This window comes from Zootoca vivipara, chromosome 2 (genome assembly GCF_963506605.1).
Source record: "Zootoca vivipara chromosome 2, rZooViv1.1, whole genome shotgun sequence".
NCBI lineage: Eukaryota > Metazoa > Chordata > Lepidosauria > Squamata > Lacertidae > Zootoca > Zootoca vivipara.
The window spans coordinates 16,220,753-16,241,099 of NC_083277.1; the positions used below are offsets into that span (position 1 = coordinate 16,220,753).

General features: G+C 44.9%; 2 protein-coding genes across 3 annotated transcripts; both read left to right on the top strand.

Moving 5' to 3' along the window:
• The first annotated feature begins 4,709 nt into the window (after positions 1-4,709).
• LOC132591641 (mucin-2-like) lies at positions 4,710-13,322 on the top strand. Its single transcript, XM_060271005.1, has 3 exons — positions 4,710-4,818; positions 10,712-13,274; positions 13,316-13,322. Exons 1-3 carry the CDS (start codon positions 4,743-4,745, stop codon positions 13,320-13,322), a joined length of 2,646 nt encoding a protein of 881 aa, XP_060126988.1. The 5' UTR covers positions 4,710-4,742.
• Positions 13,313-19,851, top strand: LOC132591689 (mucin-2-like). 2 transcript variants are annotated; one of them, XM_060271211.1, is made up of 5 exons: positions 13,313-14,902; positions 16,073-16,186; positions 16,427-16,519; positions 17,748-17,839; positions 19,515-19,851. In XM_060271211.1, exons 1-5 carry the CDS (start codon positions 13,339-13,341, stop codon positions 19,698-19,700), a joined length of 2,049 nt encoding a protein of 682 aa, XP_060127194.1. In that variant the 5' UTR covers positions 13,313-13,338; the 3' UTR covers positions 19,701-19,851. The 2 variants fall into 2 exon arrangements, with proteins under 2 accessions (XP_060127194.1, XP_060127195.1); XM_060271212.1 differs by having other exon boundaries at positions 17,751-17,839.
• Positions 19,852-20,347: the final 496 nt, after the last annotated feature.

The following is a 20,347-nucleotide window of genomic DNA, read 5'->3' on the forward strand; positions in this document are numbered from 1 at the left end:
TTAACACGGCACTCACATCCTTGTGTGTGATTCTTGCACCCTGTTTGAGGTGGCAAGGCATACTCCTTTTGCAGATTTTATTTTGAAAAGAGCTTAACGGGATTAAGGAACAAGTCTGACTGCTAGGATCCTCACACGGGGCAATGCAATAACGATTCTCAAAACAAAGCGGGAACACGTCACTTTTGGGGTCCCCCCCCCTGTTTCTTCAAGGGGTGAGTGATCTGTTGGGGCTGCATGCTGGGCTGGTGTGTCCTGTCCCTTTCCTCTCTCTTTCTGTCAGGATATATCATGCCACCTGCCACCTGCATGAAATTAGGCCGAGGCCACATGAAATTAGGATGTAGGCCACATGTGGCCCTCAGGTTGCCAGTCGTCATTCCTTGCACCAGATGATGGGTGAGCCACAGTAGCCTTCAGGGTCACACACTCCCCTCCCATCTCCCCCGCTTGCACAACCGAGAAGAGTTCAGAAGCTTTCACTTCTCCTTTTAGCTAACCATCGTTTTGCGCTGCCACCTGGACCAGGAATTGTAGTTAACAATAACCATGGTTAAACAAGCCACGGTTTGAAATCAGCTTGTTTGAAACTAACCATAGTTAAGTTATTCGTAGTATATTGCTCCAGACAATGCAACAAACTGTGGTTAACAAAACAAAAACAAAACCCAAAAGCAAAATCTGTTGAGCACAGAGGAAGGGGGAGTGTGCAAGCCCAGGCTTACTGCAACTAATTCTTGCTTGTTCATGTTTCACTAAACCATGGTTTGGTTTTGCTTTGGTATTGCAAACAACAACCTCCTGTCAATGCACACGTACAGCTTGCTTGCAGAGGATGCTCCCTTAATGGTCTTTGATTCCTTGTAGCTCTTCAGATTTTTGTGACTCACCCACCCCACGTGCTTGGGTGGGGGCTGTTAAACAGATACTGTACTACAAAACCATATACATCTTGGCAATATTTCCTCATGAGCAGACGCTCCTATAAAAGGGTTGGAAAACATGAAACAATATATTGGAAATGAGTAAGACAGCCGTCATCTTCAACATGAATATAAAAGCTTTTCTAGGGTTGCAATAAACAATATCTTTTATTTATTTTATTTAGATAGTTATAGACTGCAAATAAAACATTGCAAGCCACTATACAACCCCTGTACACAATACAACCGTAAAAACAACAAAAAGGCCAAACACATCAATAAAACCTAGTTGGCAAAGTATCTCAGGTTCAAAAGCTCTGTGTGAACAATGCATGTTCTTTTAAAAGTTTGAAAAAGAGCAGGGACTACTCCAGCCAAACCTCTGCTGGCAAGGAGTTCCACAGGGCAGAGCCTGTCATATCAATAGCTTGATCTCTTGAGCAGATGTTGAAGAATTCCGATGGGTAAGGAAGTAGAAATTGCCAATTTTCGCTTATACGTCTGATGTCTGGAAAAGAAACCAATCCATCAAATATGAGCAATATTTGCTGTTGTTGCTTTGAGTCTACAAACAATGTGTATTTGATTTATGTTTCACATGCACACCATTTGCTTTGGGTTTCCTTTGCACTGAAATCAATGGAATGGAATAACTTGACACTAATGTAATTATTTGTGCAAATCACGTGAGTTACATGGGCTAAGTAATTTCACCACAGTGGGAACAGAGATGAAGGAGGTGGATTTTGGCAGAAGGCGAACTCCAGCAGAGCAGAAACATGGTTGCATGTGAGAACTACAGGGCTGAATGGGAAAGCTCTGCATCTCTAGTTCCTGGTAAAGGCCAGTCAAACTCCAGGGCTGTGTGGGACCACCAAAAGTGCTCCATCGGAAGTTCTAAGCAACTGAGGTGTAGCATAAGGAATCTGCCATCCCTCAAGGGACTTTGAACATGTTTCAAGCTTTGTGAATTAATGCAAGAACATTGAACCCAGCTCAGCATGAAAGTAAAGGGGACAGATTTGATTTACGTAACACCAGCACCAACACAGAAGCGATGGAACTAATACCACAAACAGCTGCAGAAAGACATTAAAAAAACAAGTTAAGCAAAGAGAACAATATCTAAATCAAACCAAACACAGCTAGCATATTATGGAATGCACCTTTTGTTGGTGTCATGCAATGGCTAGAAAAGGAAACAAAGGGAGGGGACAAAGGGCTTTATCTAAATGTACCAGAGACACAGGAAAGCGCTAAAGTGATTGTCAGTGGGATTTAACGACGAGGAAGTGCCCGGCCTTTAATTCAGCCTTAGCTTGAAATGAACTTTGATTGAACGGCTATTCTTTGAGTATACAATAGTCCATGGATTGTTTGGAGGGCAAAATGTGGTCCATAGAAAGTCCCTGGAGAATAGAAGAAATTGAAAAGGGGATCTGTCTGGAATATGAATAAACCATACATTCAGTTGCATACTGTATATCTGAATTCAATTGCCAAACCCATGCGCCACCCCATCAGTTGGTATTTGGGGTGCCATTGGGGGCCATGATGATGTTTGGGCAGCCAGGCATATGACACTGTCGGGAGTCAGCTCAATGAGGGCAGCATCCGTCTGCCCCCTAGCCGGATCACTGAGAAGCCCCAGATGCCCAGCCGCAACACCGCCCATCGGGGAAGGTGAGCAGACCTGTTGGACAAGATCTCAGTGGGATCCCTTCTCTCTCCTTCTATCAGGACTCATTGACCATGTTTGCATGTCATGCTAAACTCAACCATGGTTCAGTAAGAATCTGCTGGCTTTTGGGGAGGTGATTGCAGACACTTTCCACCTCCCTGGGCTTTTTAGCTCTGTGTGTCATGGCAGCTATACCAAGGTTTGGCTTAGTTGGGATCACAATTAAAGTCTTTGCTCCTTAACCAAGGTTCAGCTGATAGTTAGAGGCCCTGGTGAAAGAGGAGGGATATTGACCACAACCCATGGTTCGGATAGCTTACTGAGGCAAACCATGGACTAACTGCTGACCTATACTAATCGAAAACTCCTGGAAGGGAGAAGCAAAGCAGGTGTGAGCTGGCACATTAGTGCAGACATCATACTCTGGGTTAATATATGTGAATCTGGTCATAAATCCCCTCAGGACAAAGAAGTTCACTTTGTAATTGCCCTGGATACAGTACAAAGAACCACTCACACACCAGTTTCACAACAGATGCTAAGAATAAGAGTGCAGAACTGGACATAGTCATAAAATCTAAGAGGAAAATAGAACATAGAACTAACCCTTCATAAAACATTGGAGTCAAATTACAAGAAAGGAGATTCCAACTGAACATTAGGGAGAACTTTCTGACAGTAAGAGCTGTTCAGCAATGGAACAGACTGCCTCGGAAGGTGACGGACTCTCCTTCCTTGGAGGCTTCAAAGCAGAGGTTGGATGGCCGTCGGTCATGGATGCTTGAGCTGAGATTTTCACTGGAGACTACGTAGTGGCCTTTTCTGTGATACAAGGTATATAAAGGCTGAGCAGCGTCAACACAGAGTCTGGGAAATCTTGTGTGTGCCCCCCTCTCTGGCGCCATCTGTGGAAAGATAACAATGAAGGTGCTAGGCGGACCACTCTTGGGAGGATGTTCTACAGTTGGGGTGTAACCCCCCCCCCCAAGATCCTCTCCCCAGTTGTGTCAGGCTTTGGGGAATCAGCTTCCTCCCCCGTGGCAGTAAATAAGAAGATCAAATGAAAGGAACGTCTTACCAGTTAGGTTCTTTAATAATCACAGCGAGAGACAAAAGAACATGTCTTCCTAGAATGGCGGCACTCCCAATTAAGGGTCACTCCCCCCTCCAGCCTTATTAATCTACGTCACTCCTATGTCTTGTAATCTGAGCTTTTGTATCCTCTGCACTTTCTGTTCTAACAGTTTCTGAGCTCTCCGTGTCTTTGGGGAACTGGGGTGAATCCCATCCAGAGACTGTGAATCTGATAACCTCTCTCTTCCAGTGTTTCTTCTAGCTGTTCCCCATCCAGTATTTCCCAGCTTCTGCCTTCTGAACTACAGTATGCCCCTCTGCAAACCACTGTTCCAAATCTATACTGTCCTGCTCCTGGGAAGATTCAGGATCAGGGGGAGGGAGTGGCTCTCACCATTCTTCCTCAGTGCAGTCCTCCTCCTCACGGTCCCTGACAAGTTGCCATCCACGGGACCCTCACGTGAGGACACCTCGACAAGAACGTTATGATGATCTCAAATATCACGCAGGCTCATATAACGTATATAGGACATGTAACCTTCACCATTCCTCCATCCTCTTTTCATCCGTACTCCCCTCCACCCAATCACCGCTTTAATACCTTGCACCTGCCACATCCAGTCCTCCACCCCTCTGACTTCTGCTACAAAGCATCCTCTGTTACCACCTTTCAAAGCCTACCTACGTAGACAACGTCCAGTCTTGGCCAGAGCTCTTGCCCCATCATTTAGGGCTCTTGAAAGTCACTAAATCAACTTCCCCTCAATTGATTGCCAAGAACAACATGTCTAAAAATAATCAGATACAGGGCCTGTGATGAGGCAGATAAACAATCCAAGGTATATTAATCGTTCTTTCCCAGCCCAGTCTTTTGTGTACACTTCATTAGGCCCGAAAATACATGACATGAGCTCAGCAGGCCACACCTTCTGATCAAAAGGCGATGTTACAGCTTTGGAGCAACACCTGTAAGCCCCAAATGAGGCATACTTCAAGTGCTTCAGAAGCTATATAAGGCAGAGGAGTGTTCTCAAAGCACTTGGCATCCAGCTGCAGCAAGCACAATGAACGGAATACAAAAAGCACCCTGGGTTGCATTGTGGATTATATTTGCTCTGAGCACGCATGTGACAGAAGGAGGTAAGGTGTTTTGTTCCCCACCACCACCATGATTCTGGGGTGCAAGGGTCTGTGAATTTCAGTTCTGATTTTTCAAATGTTAAGTTTGGTTCTCTGTATTTCTGCAGCGATTTGCAGTATGTTTTTTTAAAAAACCATTTGAAAATTCATCAGCGTTCTAGTGTGCTTTTCTAGTACGCAGTTTTTGACTAATGCACACATTTCTGCTAGCAATTTCCCCTAATATAATGCATTTGTGCGTGTAATTCATTCAGATTGAGGTTGAATCCTGACAAGACAGAAGTACTGTTTGTGGGGGACAGGAGGCGGGCAGGTGTGGAGGACTTCTTGGTCCTGAATGGGGTAATTGTGCCCCTGAAGTACCAGGTGCGCAGCCTGGGAGTCATTTTGGACTCACAGCTGTCCATGGAGGCACAGGTCAATTCTGTGTCCAGGGCAGCTGTCTATCAGCTCCATCTGGTACGCAGGTTGAGACCCTACCTGCCCGCAGACTGTCTCTCCAGAGTGGTGCATGCTCTAGTTATCTCCTGCTTGGACTGCTGCAATGCGTTCTACGTGGGGCTACCTTTGAAGATGACCCGGAAACTACAGCTAATCCAGAATGTGGCAGTTAGACTGGTGACTGGGAGCGGCCGCCAAGACCACATAACACCGGTCTTGAAAGATCTACATTGGCTCCCAGTACGTTTCTGAGCACCATTCAAAGTGTTGGTGCTGACCTTTAAAGCCCTAAATGGCCTCGGTCCAGTATACCTAAAGGAGTGTCTCCACCTCCATAGTTCTGCCCGGACACTGAGGTCCAGCACCGAGGTCCTTCTGGCGGTTCCCTCATTGTGAGAAGCCAAGTTGCAGGGAACCAGGCAGAGGGCCTTCTCGGTAGTGGCGCCTGGCCTGTGGAACACCCTCCCATCAGATGTCAAAGAGAAAAACAGCTACCAGATTTTTAGAAGACATCTGAAGGCAGCCCTGTTCAGGGAGGCTTTTAATGTTTAATAGATTACTGTATTTATTTATTGATTGATTGATTGATTGATTGATTGTGGTTCTTGACCAGCACCCATAAATATGCAATACATAAAACAATAAAAGAAAAACAGTAATAATCTAAAAATAGGCAATAAATATAGGTTTTAACAATTGTTTAAAAGAAAACTGATTAAAAGGAGTGTTACTACTTAGGGAGGTAGACTACAGCATTTAATAACACTGGGTCCTCTTTAGCTAGTCCTGAAGATGTTCTGAAGATATTTGGACACAGGTAATTAGATTAGACTGAATTTTTATGACTCTAGCACAGAATTTGGCTACCTTTGCTGACACATTAGAGTTCGGAAAGAAGCCACTCTATATAAAAATTATCCGAGCGTCCAGATAGCTCTGCCAGTATAGTGTGGATAAGCTCGTCTCGCACCTCCTCGTAGAAGCAGCATCGCAAAAGTATATGGCCGATAGATTCCATTTCTCCTGATCCACACAGGCAGCATCTCTCACATAAGGGGATCCGTTTGTACTTCCCCTGGAGAACTGCTGAAGGCATTATGCGGTTACGGGCCAAAGTGAATGCTCTTCTATGAGAGGGTATTTCCAGGTGGAATAAATATATCTGGCTGGGCGGGCCAAGTATCTCCTTTCCTCCTCAATTAGAAAGTGAGGTACTTTACTCAGAGATTACTGTATTTTATTTTTCTGTTGGAAGCCGCCCAGAGTGGGTGGGGTATAAATATATTATTATTATTATTATTATTATTATTATTATTATTATTATTTTACACACTTTGCCCATAATATATGCACTTTTGTAAGCACAGGTTGGATGAAGAACTGCATTGCAAAATTCAGATATGTGTTAATTTCAAAGGATGACTGTATTACAGTTCTCATATTGTTTCAGGAAATGCAGACTTGATCGATATGGCAATCTGAATCAAATTTCTCCCCCTGCCCTATCTGGGACCTATCATTTCTGTGTTGCATTCTTGGTTTTGAAAGTGATCTCTGTTGTTTACTAATTTCCTAAATAAAATAGCTGACTAGACTTTGAGTCCCCGAGTCTCCCTTCTGACCTGTTGATAAACCTGTTCCCCTGACAGCCCCCGGACAGAGAGGGACCCAGGAGAGGGGATCAGTGATTCATGGGGTTGGACGCTGTCCGCAATGCAGAAGCCAGGGGTGGAGGGAGAGTCAGGGCAATCCGAGATGGAGGAAGGTGCGCCAGATGTGGCAAAAGAAGAGGCTTTTTAGCTGACAGACGGGGCAGTAGACTTCCCACCTTCCCCTGGCCGCTGACTCCTAGAACCAAGAGAGGCATGAAGTGGGAAGAGCAGTGGTGGTATCCGTGCAGGAGAAGTCTCAGCTTGCGGGCGCACAATCTGTCATAAGAGGGTATATAAGCCAGCAGTGGGGCAAGGTGTCCCTGTTGTTGCAACTGCTCTGTAGGGCCCAGAACTGTGGACAGCTGCCTTGAGGCTAGAAGTGTGTGTGTGTGTGCACATCCAGAGCACTGTGGAAGCTGCTATAAGTGCTTTTCTTGTCAGTAAAGAGGTAGCTATCAAACATGTGGCTTCCTTGGCTGAAGAGTGCCAGGGCAGAACATAGCAACTGTGGCTAGTAGGTGTCGATAGCTTTATCATTCCTTAAATTTATCTAACCCTTTTTAAAAAGTTGTTGGCCCTCACAGCATCTTGTGGGAGGGACTCCCATGGTTTAACTGGGTGTTGTGTGAAGGAGTCCTTTCTTTTGTCTGCCCTCAATCTTCCAACAAGCAGCTTCATTGGATGGAAGCTGTTGGGTGACCCTTAAACCACAATGTTTGTACTGCTGGCCTGGGCCTGCTGGGAAAGAGAAGCTGGATTAATCACGGGTTCTCTATGGCTCTCTACTGTGTATGGTGGACTTTCCTCAAAGCTTTTAAGATTATAATGTGAGTATTACTCTGGCCTATTAAAAAAAGAGTTGTTGTTGTTGTTTAGTCGTTTAGTTGTGTCCGACTCTTCGTGACCCCATGGACCAGAGCAGTCCAGGCACTCCTGTCTTCCACTGCCTCCCGCAGCTTGGTCAAACATGTTGGTAGCTTCGAGAACACTGTCCAACCATCTTGTCTTCTGTCGTCTCCTTCTCCTTGTGCCCTCAATCTTTCCCAACATCAGGGTCTTTTCCAGGGAGTCTTCTGGCCAAAGTATTGGAGCCTCAGCTTCAGGATCTGTCCTTCCAGTGAGCACTCAGGGCTGATTTCCTGCAGAATGGAGAGGTTTGATCTTCTTGCAGTCCATGGGACTCTCAAGAGTCTCCTCCAGCACCATAATTCAAAAGCTTCCATTCTTCGGGGGTCAGCCTTCTTTATGGTCCAGCTCTCACTTCCATACATCACTACTGGGAAAACCAGAGCTTTAACTATACGGACCTTTGTCGTCAAGGTGATGTCTCTACTTTTTAAGATGCTGTCTAGGTTTGTCATTGCTTTTCTCCCAAGAAGCAGGCGACTTTTAATTTCGTGACTGCTGTCACCATCTGCAGTGATCATGGAACCCAAGAAAGTAAAATCTCTCACTGCCTCCATTTCTTCCCCTTCTATTTGCCAGGAGGTGATGGGACCAGTGGTCATGATCTTAGTTTTTTTTTTATGTTGAGCTTCAGACCATATTTTGCGCTCTCCTCTTTCACCCTCATTAAAAGCTCCTTCATGGATCACTGCCTTGTCGTGGCGAAGCGGCTTGAATAACTTAGAGAAGCTATGAGCTATGCCGTGCAGGGCCACCCAAGATGGACAGGTCATAGTGGAGAGTTTTGACTAAGCGTGATCCACCTGGAGCAGGAACCGGCAAGCCACTCCAGTAATCACTGCCAAGAAAACTCCATGGACAAAGACAACAGGCAAAGAGAGAGAGAGAGAGAGAGAGAGAGAGAGAGAGAGAGAGAGAGAGAGAGAGAGAGAGAGAGAGAGAGAGAGAGAGAGAGAGAGAGAGAAGATGGCTCTAAATCTCTGGTGAGCCCATGGTTTGACTTGTCAATCATGTAAAAAATATAGAATAATAGAATTGGGGAGTTGGAGAGTTGGAAGGAACCCCCCCTCCACCACCGCCCCACACAAGGGTCAAGTGGTCCAATCTCCTGCAATGCAGGGATCGCAGCAAGTCCTATTGTTTATTTGGAATCACCTTTCTTGTAGTTTTAACCTATTGGTTCAGGTCCTGCCCTCTGGAGTAGTGGGGAACAAGCTGCTCCATCTTCCATGTGACAGCCCTTTGGATATTCAAAGGTGGTTAAATAGTCTTCTCAGTCTTCTCTGCTCCAGGCTGAACATATCCAACTCTCCCCTCATGTGGCTTGGTTTCCAGACCTTTTTATCATCTTGGTTGTTTTCTGCACATATTCCAGCTTGTCAATATCCTTCTTAAATTGTGGTGTCCAGAATTGGACACAGTAATCCAGGTGTGGTTTGACCAAGGCAGAATAAAGTGGTACTATTGCTTCTCTTGATCTGGACACTATACTTCTGTTGATGCAGCCTAGAATTGCATTGGCTTTTTTTTGCTGTTGCATCACACTGTTGACTCAGATTTCTCTTATATGTCATACATTATATATTTGTCTCTATATAATTATCTATTATTTCTATTTTATTTATCTGCTTTTGATTGCATAGGCTTCCTTTTTCATCACTCATTCAAAGTTATTCACTCTGAGGTGTATTTGTCCTTTAACCTTTATTTCTTTTTCATCCTTTCATCTCTTTCTTATGTGTACTGGCCTTCTCAATCTGTTTTCTCCTGGCCCTACACACCCTTCTTTTATCCCCAGTAGTGTCTCAGAGGTAGAGCTGAGGACTGGGAAGAATTTCGATTCAGCCCACCTTTAACAGCAAACTCGCCTAATCTGCATTTCCCGAAACAATATGCAGACCGAAGCACAGCCATTCTTCAAAATTCCCACTGCTCCCAATTTTGGTAATGCAGTTCTCCAGCAATGTCCTGTGCACAAAAATGCACATATACCAGATAAAGTGTGCATATAAATGTAGGCATCAGCTCAAAGGGTATTGTGCAGTCTTCCTTCCCCATTCCCCAGGGAGATTTTGAAGAGAAATAGCCTCAGGAGTCGTGGGGATTTCCTTTTGAATCTGGGGTAAATTACCCACTTGGATTTACTCCTTACCTGTCAGGAAGCTGCATGCAACACACTTGACAATGATACATTGATCCCAAGCTCCCCTCTTGTGTTGACAACTTGTGGTGATAAGTGCTGGATGAAGTCAGCTAAAGGACAGCAGCTACTGCTCCTTTTAGATTGCGGCAAGTGATGGGAGGAGATTAGTAGGAAGAGAATCCTGAGGCTTGACCAGCAGCCCCTTCACTTTCTGCCCCCACTACTTTTGCAGAAACAAAAAGTGACGGGTTTGGAACAGGAGGTGTAGGACTACTTTTGGTTCATTTAAGATCCCTGACTGGCGAAAGTGCTTCCAATGCAGTAGAAAGTGCCCTTCTGTAGGAAAAGATGACTGGGCAAGATATCAATTCAGAATTTATACAAGATGTCAAAAGGGAGATATGGAAACAGGTAGAGATAACATTTCTTATCTTTAACACAAAAAAGGGGGGGGATAAAAAAAATTCCTTCCAGTAGCACCTGAGAGACCAACTAAGTTTGTCATTGGTATGAGCTTTCGACACAAAAGATCATACCAATGACAAATTTAGTTGGTCTTTAAGGTGCTACTGGAAGGAATTTTTTTTATTTTGTTTCGACTACGGCACACCAACACGGCTACCTACCTGTAACAAAAAGGGGATTATGTGGTTACTATAGACTTGAAAGTTTAAACTAAGCAATAGATCAAACACCAGAAACTATAATATTATTTGTTTAAAACTATTATAAAGATCATACATCTTCACAGGATTAAATCTAGGCGGTCTCATGAATATGATACTACCAACAGTAGAATTGACTAGTAGAAACTTTAAGCCAACAACCCCCAAATCTGAATCCACTACAATGGCAGAAACTACCAAGTCCGAAACCTCTCCAACTACCATTACACCAACAACTTTAGATACTAGTAGCGCTACAACAAACATGGATGCCACAACTCCCAAATATGAATCAACTACAGTGGGAGAAACTACCAAGTCCGAAACCTCTCCAACTACAATTACACCAACTTTAGATACTAGTAGCGCTACAACAAAGATGGACGCCACAACTCCCACATCTGAATCAACTACAATGGCAGGAACTACCAAGTCCGAAACCTCCCCAACTACAATTACACCAACGACTTTAGATACTAGTAGCGCTACAACAAAGATGGACTCCACCACTCCTACCTCTGAATCAACTACAATGGGAGAAACTACCATGTCCGAAACCTCTCCAACTACAATTTCACCAACAACTTTAGATACTAGTAGCGCTACAACAAAGATGGACTCCACAACTCCCACATCTGAATCCACTACAATGGCAGAAACTACCATGCCCGAACCCTCTCCAACTACAATTTCACCAACGACTTTAGATACTAGTAGCGCTACAACAAAGATGGACTCCACAACTCCCACATCTGAATCAACTACAATGGGAGAAACTACCATGCCCGAACCCTCTCCAACTACAATTTCACCAACGACTTTAGATACTAGTAGCGCTACAACAAAGATGGACTCCACAACTCCCACATCTGAATCCACTACAATGGCAGAAACTACCATGTCCGAAACCTCTCCAACTACAATTACACCAACAACTTTAGATACTAGTAGCGCTACAGCAAAGATGGGCTCTACAACTCCCACATCTGAATCAACTACAATGGCAGAAACTACCATTCCCGAAACTTCTCCAACTGCAATTACACCAACGACTTTAGATACTAATAGCGCTACAACAAAGATGGACTCCACAACTCCCACATCTGAATCCACTACAATGGCAGAAACTACCATGCCCGAAACCACTCCAACTACAATTACACCAACGACTTTAGATCCTAATAGCGCTACAACAAAGATGGACTCCACCACTCCCACATCTGAATCCACTACAATGGCAGAAACTACCAAGTCCGAAACCACTCCAACTACATTTACACCAACAACTTTAGATACTAGTAGCGAGGCAACAAAGATGGACTCCACAACTCCCACATCTGAATCAACTACAATGGCAGAAACTACCAAGTCCAAAACCTCTCCAACTACAATTACACCAACTTTAGATACTAGTAGCCCTACAACAAAGATGGACTCCACGACTCCCACATCTGAATCCACTACAATGCCAGAAACTACCAGGTCCGAAACCTCTCCAACTACAATTACACCAACAACTTTAGATCCTGGTAGCGCTACAGCAAAGATGGACTCTACAACTCCCACATCTGAATCAACTACAATGGGAGAAACTACCAAGCCCGAAACCTCTCCAACTACCATTACACCAACAATTTTAGACACTAGTAGCGCTACAACAAAGATGGACGCCACAACTCCCACATCTGAATCAACTACAATGGCAGAAACTACCAAGTCCGAAACCTCCCCAACTACAATTACACCAACAACTTTAGATCCTGGTAGTGCTACAGCAAAGATGGACTCTACAACTCCCACATCTGAATCAACTACAATGGCAGAAACTACCATGCCCGAAACCTCCCCAACTGCAATTACACCAACGACTTTAGATACTAGTAGCACTACAAGAAAGATGGACTCCACCACTCCTACATCTGAATCAACTACAATGGGAGAAACTACCAAGTCCGAAACCTCCCCAACTACAATTACACCAACAACTTTAGATACTAGTAGCGCTACAACAAAGATGGACGCCACAATTCCCACATCTGAATCAACTACAGTGGGAGAAACTACCAAGTCGGAAACCTCTCAAATTACCATTACACCAGCAACTTTGGACACTAGTAGCGCTACAACAAAGAGGGACGCCACAATTCCCACATCTGAATCAACTACAGTGGGAGAAACTACCAAGTCCGAAACCTCTCCAACTACCACTACACCAACAACTTTAGATACTAGTAGTGCTACAACAAAGATTGACTCCACAACTCCCACATCTGAATACACTACAATGGCAGAAACTACCATGCCCGAAACCACTCCAACTACAATTACACCAACGACTTTATATCCTAGTAGCGCTACAACAAAGATGGACTCCACCACTCCTACATCTGAATCAACTACAATGGGAGAAACTACCAAGTCCGAAACCTCTCCAACTACAATAACACCAACTTTAGATACTAGTAGCGCTACAGCAAAGATGGACTCTACAACTCCCACATCTGAATTAACTACAATGCCAGAAACTACCATGCCCGAAACCTCTCCAACTGCATTCACACCAACAACTTTAGATACTAGTAGTGCTACAACAAAGATGGACTCCACAACTCCTACATCTGAATCAACTACAATGGGAGAAACTACCATGCCCGAACCCTCTCCAACTACAATTTCACCAACGACTTTAGATACTAGTAGCGCTACAACAAAGATGGATTCCACAACTCCCACATCTGAATCCACTACAATGGCAGAAACTACCATGTCCGAAACCACTCCAACTACAATTACACCAACGACTTTAGATACTAGTAGCGCTACAACAAAGATGGACTCCACCACTCCCACATCTGAATCAACTACAATGGGAGAAACTACCAGGTCCGAACCCTCTCCAACTACAATTTCACCAACGACTTTAGATACTAGTAGCGCTACAACAAAGATGGACTCCACCACTCCCACATCTGAATCAACTACAATGGGAGAAATTACCAGGTCCGAAACCTCTCCAACTACAATTCCACCAACAACTTTAGATGCTAGTAGCCCTACAACAAAGATGGACTCCAGAACTCCCACATCTGAATCCACTACAATGTCAGAAGCTACCACTGCTGAAACCACCCCGACCACAGTCATTCTCACAACTGAAGTTAACAGTAGTGCTACAACCAAGTTGGCATCATCAACTCTAAAATTTGAATCCACTACAATGTCTGAAACTACCACTTTTAGAACCTCCCCAGCTACAGTCATATCAACAACTGAGGCAGGTCGTTCTACTACAGCAACGATGAACTCTGGACGTCCAACGTCTGAATCCACTGTAATGCCAGAAGCTACCAGTTCTAAAACCTCCCCAACGACAGTTATGCCTACAACTTTAGATATTAGTATCACTACAACAAAGGTGGTCTCCATAAGTCCCAAATTGGAATCTACTACAACGCCAGAAGCTACCACCCCTGAAACCTCTCCAGGTATAGTCATATCAAGAACTGATGCAAGCAGTACTACTACAGCAATGATGGACTCCACAACTCCCACATCTGAATCAACTACAATGGCAGAAACTACCATGCCCGAAACATCCCCAACTGCAATTACACCAATGACTTTAGATACTAGTAGTGCTACAACAAAGATGGACGCCACAACTCCCACATCTGAATCCACTGCAACGCCAGAAATTACCATTCCTGAAACCTCTCCAACTACAGTTACACAGACCATTTTAGATAGTACTACAGCTACAATGAAGATGGAGTCCCCAACTCCCCAACTAGAATCTACTACAATGCTTACAACGATCTCTCGCGAAACTGCCCCTGTTACAGTCACAGCAAGAACTGAAGCTAGCAGTGGCGCTTCAACAGTTTTGGACTACACAACTCCCCTAACTGAACCCACAATACCTGAAACAACCATTTCTAAAACATCCCCAAGTACCGTCATAACAACAACTGTAGTTGGTATTATTGCTACAACAAAGTTGAAGTCAACAACTCTCAAATCTGAGTCCACTGCTACACCTGAAACAAGCAACCCTGAAACCTCTGCAGCTAGTACAAGTAGTACTTTTACAGCAGCGTTTAACTCAACTGTGACTGAAAGAACCTCTCCTGAAACCTTTACAACTACCGTTATATCATCAACTGCACTTAGCAGTTCTGCTACAACAGAGTTGGGATCAACAACTCCCTCATTTGACTCCACCACAACACCTGATGCAACCTCTCCTCAAGGCACAAGTACCTCAATGCTGAAAACAGGTTAGAGTTTAATTTGTTTATTCAACATAACTTTGCTTTGCTTGCTCATGACCTATCCTTCAAGGGTTAGTGTCTGAAGGATGTTTTGACTCACCAAAATGGAGGCTGCTGTTGGGCTAGCTCCAGGTGATAGGAGGGAATGCAGTGAATATAAGGGGAATGCAATAAACTCCCTTGTCATGGTTGGACCATTATCTGGTTAAGTTTGGACTAATGGTTGGACCATTATCTGGTTAAGTTTGGACTAATGGTTGGACCATTATATGGTTAAGTTTGGACTAATGGTGGCATTCCCACCTGTTAAGGGTGGTGGGCCTGTTCAGATTGCCTGTCCTTGGAGACTGATGGAACCTGATGTGTCCCAGAACGCTCTGGGGGATTTTCCAAAGCTGAAAGGTGGCGATCTTGTCAGGGCTAGCTATGGAACTGAGTCAGCCTTGGTTGACCTGATGGGTAACCTCTGGAGAGAGCAGGACAGAGGGGGTGCAACCTTGTTCCTGCTTCTTGATCTCTTGTTGGCTTTTGATACCATTGACCATGGTATACTCCTGGACCGGTTCCAGGGAATAGGAATCAGGGGCAGGGGCGTAGGAAGATAGGGGCAGTGGGGGCGGGCCGCCCTGAGCGGCAGGCTCCAAGGGGCGCCATTGCGGGCACCTGCCCCACCCCAAAAATGCGTGCCCTGCCCCGGAACGCGTGTCACGCCCCTCCGGGAGGTGTGCCACGCCCCCATAACGGGCACCAGCCCCGCCCCCGGGGCCAGAGCATGAAGCTCTGCCACTGATTAGGGGGTACTGTATTACTACAATCAAGACCAAGCCCAGAGAGTAGCATTGGGGTTTCTTTCGGTCCTCTGGCAGCTGTGTTATGGGGTGACACAGGGGATTACCTTATCTACATTGCTATCTGGTATCTACATGAAGCCATTAAGGGTGGTCATTAGGAGTTTTGGGGCAAGGTGCCATCAGTATGCTGATGACACTCAGATCTATTTCTCCAGACATCTGAAGCAGGAGACACTTGAAGTCCCTGGGCCACTGCCTGGACACAGTGGTGAAATGGACGAGGAAAAATCATCAGATCACTTTACACTGTGTATGACTAATTCAGATAACCCTGCTATTACTATTACTATTACTTCTACTCCTACGACTGTTTTTATTTCTCAAGTTCAAACCACCTTTGGCAGTGTTCCTACAACAGAGCTGAAATCAGCAGCTCCCCTGTTGGAATCCACAACCCCATCTGCTGAAGCCGCTCCAAGCACTCTTACACCAACAACAGGTAAGAATTGTTGTTATTTCTTTCTTATGATCCTACACCTCAGACAAGGGTACCTATTCACCATCCAAGCTACTACTGCCTTTGTGGCCAGAAACAAGACCTCCTGTTGTGTTACTACCACAGCCATGCCAGAAATAGCATATCTTGGCAGGCACAACAAGTATGATACCGTGTTGAAGAGCTGGGAAACAAAACAGAAGGCACAGCAGAAATTAACATGACAATACATTTGCTCAACAGCTGGAACCGCTCCCACTGGGACATCTGGTGCCAATGGTGTGTCTACCGCAAAATCAGCCGCAGGAACGTCTCAGTCAGCTATCACTACTGCTGGTAAGTTTATTCAAACTTCAAGAAAGAAGATTCCACCTCAACATTAGGAAGAACTTCCTGACAGTAAGAGCTGTTCGGCAGTGGAATTTGCCACCAAGGAGTGTGGTGGAGTCTCCTTCTTTGGAGGTCTTTAAGCAGAGGCTTGACAGGCATATGTCAAGAATGCTTTGATGGTGTTTCCTGCTTGGCAGGGGGTTGGACTGGATGGCCCTTGTGGTCTCTTCCAACTCTATGATTCTATGATTTCATTCAAGTATATTGTTACACGCTACGCCAGTCTCTGAGAGGTGTGAGATTCCAGGGGTTCCAGACACTTACCCAGGGTTAGTGCTTTCTTTTGGAATTGAGGCACAGCGGAGACAGTGGTGTCTTTAGGATGTATGGTTTATTTACACATATATTCAACCTGAGTCTATGATGGAGGGGTTGCCAGCATCACACTCCAAGCGGCTCTTGCTTTCTCCATAGGCACAGCCCTGGATTCAAACAGAAATCAGCCATCGTGCCTTGCCTACTGCTGGGCGTATCCCAGTCATATCAAGGCACTTTCCTTATCTCCAGCTACTTCAAAGATACGTTTTATTGGGAAGCAGCAGGGGACAAAGAAGGGAGAGTGGTGGACAGGTGGCGAAAGGGTGGGAATAGGGTGAGGAGCAATAATGGGTTATTTTCTGATTGATTAAGATGGTCCGAAACTGGAATGTTTTATGGAGCTGGTTGATACATCTGGGAGATCCGGAGTCCAGGGTTAAATGTGGTTAAAGGTTATTATGATAGAAGAAATAATATCTGAATGTATGGGAAAATTTGGGGGTATAAATTGTGAGGCTAAAGGAAGAATTAGAGATGGACGGGAAAACAAATTTAGATTTGGATTAATTAATGGATTATAGGTTGAGGATAGTCGATGTGGTTTTTTTCTTTGTGTAGATTAGAATTGGTTGTGAAATAATGGGAAAATTGTGTTAGAATGATTTAAGATGATAAAGGAAAATTGCTTAATTTAGATTTAATAAATGGACCCAGTGTGTGTGTGTGGGGGGGGGGGGGAATTGAGGAAGTCCACAATGTCAAGTTAATGTAAGAATTGATTTTTTTTTTTAAAAAAAAATGTTTTATTTTTGCTTTTTTGTTTTTGTGTTGAAATGTTGAAAATCAATAAATATTATTTGGAGGGGGGGGAACAAAGATACTTTTTATTTTATGCTTTCTCTTTTCTTCAACCCAGCAGGAAATGAATTCCCACAATGGGCTCTTCCTCTCCTCCTGGGCCCAGCCGTTGTGCTCTGTGTCGTGCTCCTGATGTGCATCGGATGCATGGTAAGGAATGGGGGAAGTTGCCATCTGCAGAAGATGCTGTGATGGGCATGAGGGACCGGGATACGTCAGAGGAATATGGGAGGGTGCAAGAGAGTCAAAGTCTCTTTCCCACCCATATGGTGAGGGTCCAGCTAGAAAAAGCCAAAGAATGAATGCCAAAGTTCCCAGACAAAAAGACATCTGGTGAAGGTTGTCTTGGGTAACAGCTATAATTATTTTATTTTATTTTTATATTATCTATACATACATACATACATACATACATACATACATACATACATAACCACTGAGCCTAGGGCTTGCCGATCAGAAGGTCGGCTGTTTGAATCCCCACGATGGGGTGAGCTCCCGTTGCTCGGTCCCAGCTCCTGCCAACCTAGCAGTTCGAAAGCATGTCAAAGTGCAAGTAGATAAATAGGTACCGCTACAGCAGGAAGGTAAACGATGTTTCCGTGTTGTCAGAGGTTATTACGGCTACTCCTGAGTATAGAATCATAGAATCATAGAATCATAGAATCATAGAATCATAGAGTTGGAAGAGACCACAAGGGCCATCCAGTCCAACCCCCTGCCAAGCAGGAAACACCATCAAAGCATTCCTGACAGATGGCTGTCAAGCCTCTGCTTAAAGACCTCCAAAGAAGGAGACTCCACCACACTCCTTGGCAGCAAATTCCACTGCCGAACAGCTCTTACTGTCAAGTAACGCCTCTCCACACGCTTGCCTTTCAGAGTCTTTATTGGTGCACATTATTTACAGTGTGATGAGCTATCGGTTTCATGTCCTCTCATTCCGTGTCAGAATCCAGCACTGCCCCTTTTCGCCCCTTGGACCAACATAAGAGCCTGGGGACAGCGAATCTCCTCCCTTTTCTCCTCCTTCTTAATTCCGCTGCCGGGGGAAAGGGTCTATGCTCCATCTTTTCCCTCTCCCCCCTTTCCGTCTCTCTCTCTTCCCGCCTGTGGAGCAGGGGCTCTTCCCTGCTGCCGGAGCCCTGGCTCTCCCTCTCTGCTTCCTGACTAGCTCCTTCAGACCCTGCGCTCCCATGGCTGCTTGGGGAGGAGCTGCTCCTGATGATAGGGGGAGGTTCTCTATACTCTCTCCCCCTTACACATGTACTGCTCTGGTTCGCCAGAATTTGCTTTGTCATGCTGGCCACATGACCTGGAAGCTGTACGCCGGCTCCCTCGGCCAAAAACGCAAGATGAGCGCTGCAACCCTAGAGTCGTTCGCGACTGGACCTAACGGTCAGGGGTCCCTTTACCTTTACATACATACCTGGCCCATCTGGTTGGGTTTCCCCCGCCACTCTGGATGGCTTCCAACAAAATATTAAAAATACAATAAAACAGCAAACATTTTTTAAAAATCCCTAAACAGGGCTGCTTTCAGATGTCTAAAGATCAGATAGTTGTTCATTTCCTTGACATCTGATGAGAGGGCGTTCCACAGGGTGGGTGCCACTACCGAGAAGGCCCTTTGCCTGGTTCCCTGTAACCTCACTTCTCACAGTGAGGGAACCGCCAGAAGGCCCTCGGCGCTGGACCTCAGTGTCTGAGCAGAACGATGGGGGTGGAGACGCTCCTTCAGGTATACTGGGTTATCACCCATGTTGTCCGATTCCTGTTTGCCCTCTGGCTCACTCTCCCTTCCTTGTGTTGTGATCTCTTGCAGGTCATCTACTGCCTTCAAAATCCTGTGTCTGGGTCTTACAACATATACCAAACACACTTTATGCGCCAGAGCATCCAAGATTTCAGATGGAGGAGGAACAACAGCCAACAGAGGGTTCAGGAGTCCCTGGATTGTGAAGATATCAGCCAGAGCAGAAGCGGTTCCAACAATTACGGCTTCTTATAGCAAGGGTCTCTGATGTCTTCCTGGCCCACTTTCTGTGCTGACTTGGTTAAACCTTCAGTATCAGGTGATAATTTATTGAGAATCTATTATGGTTATCAATACCCCAACACACATATTTATTATTATTATTATTGTTATTGTTATTGTTATTGTTATTTATTGAATTTATATACCGCCCTATACCTAGAGGTCTCAGGGCGGTTCACAGAAAAGATTGCAATCTTCTGCCTTCAGTGGCTATGCAATGAGTGGAAATCCATCAAGCGAAGGGTTGCCTGGCAATGGAAAGGGCTCCACCTTGTGATCTCGCCCTTGTTTTGGGACTGCTAATGGTACAGGAAATCAGTACTGCTTGGAACAGCAATTGGTTCCAGCTGCTAACAAGTAGTGGCAACTACCTCTAGGTGGCAGCAGTGAGAAAGATGTACCGTAAGTGCTAAAAGGGCTCGTTTCCAACGAACAAAGACTTAAGATATTTTTGTTAATGTAGGGGATATAATAACCGATTCTGCAGTGTTTGTATTACACATTCAGGTCTGTATATCACTGTATATTGTGCATAAATTAAAGAGCTTTAGAGGGTTATTTCATGGGAAGAAGTGTCCACACAGCTTCCCGAATAAGGAGTAAATCCCCATGGGAAATTG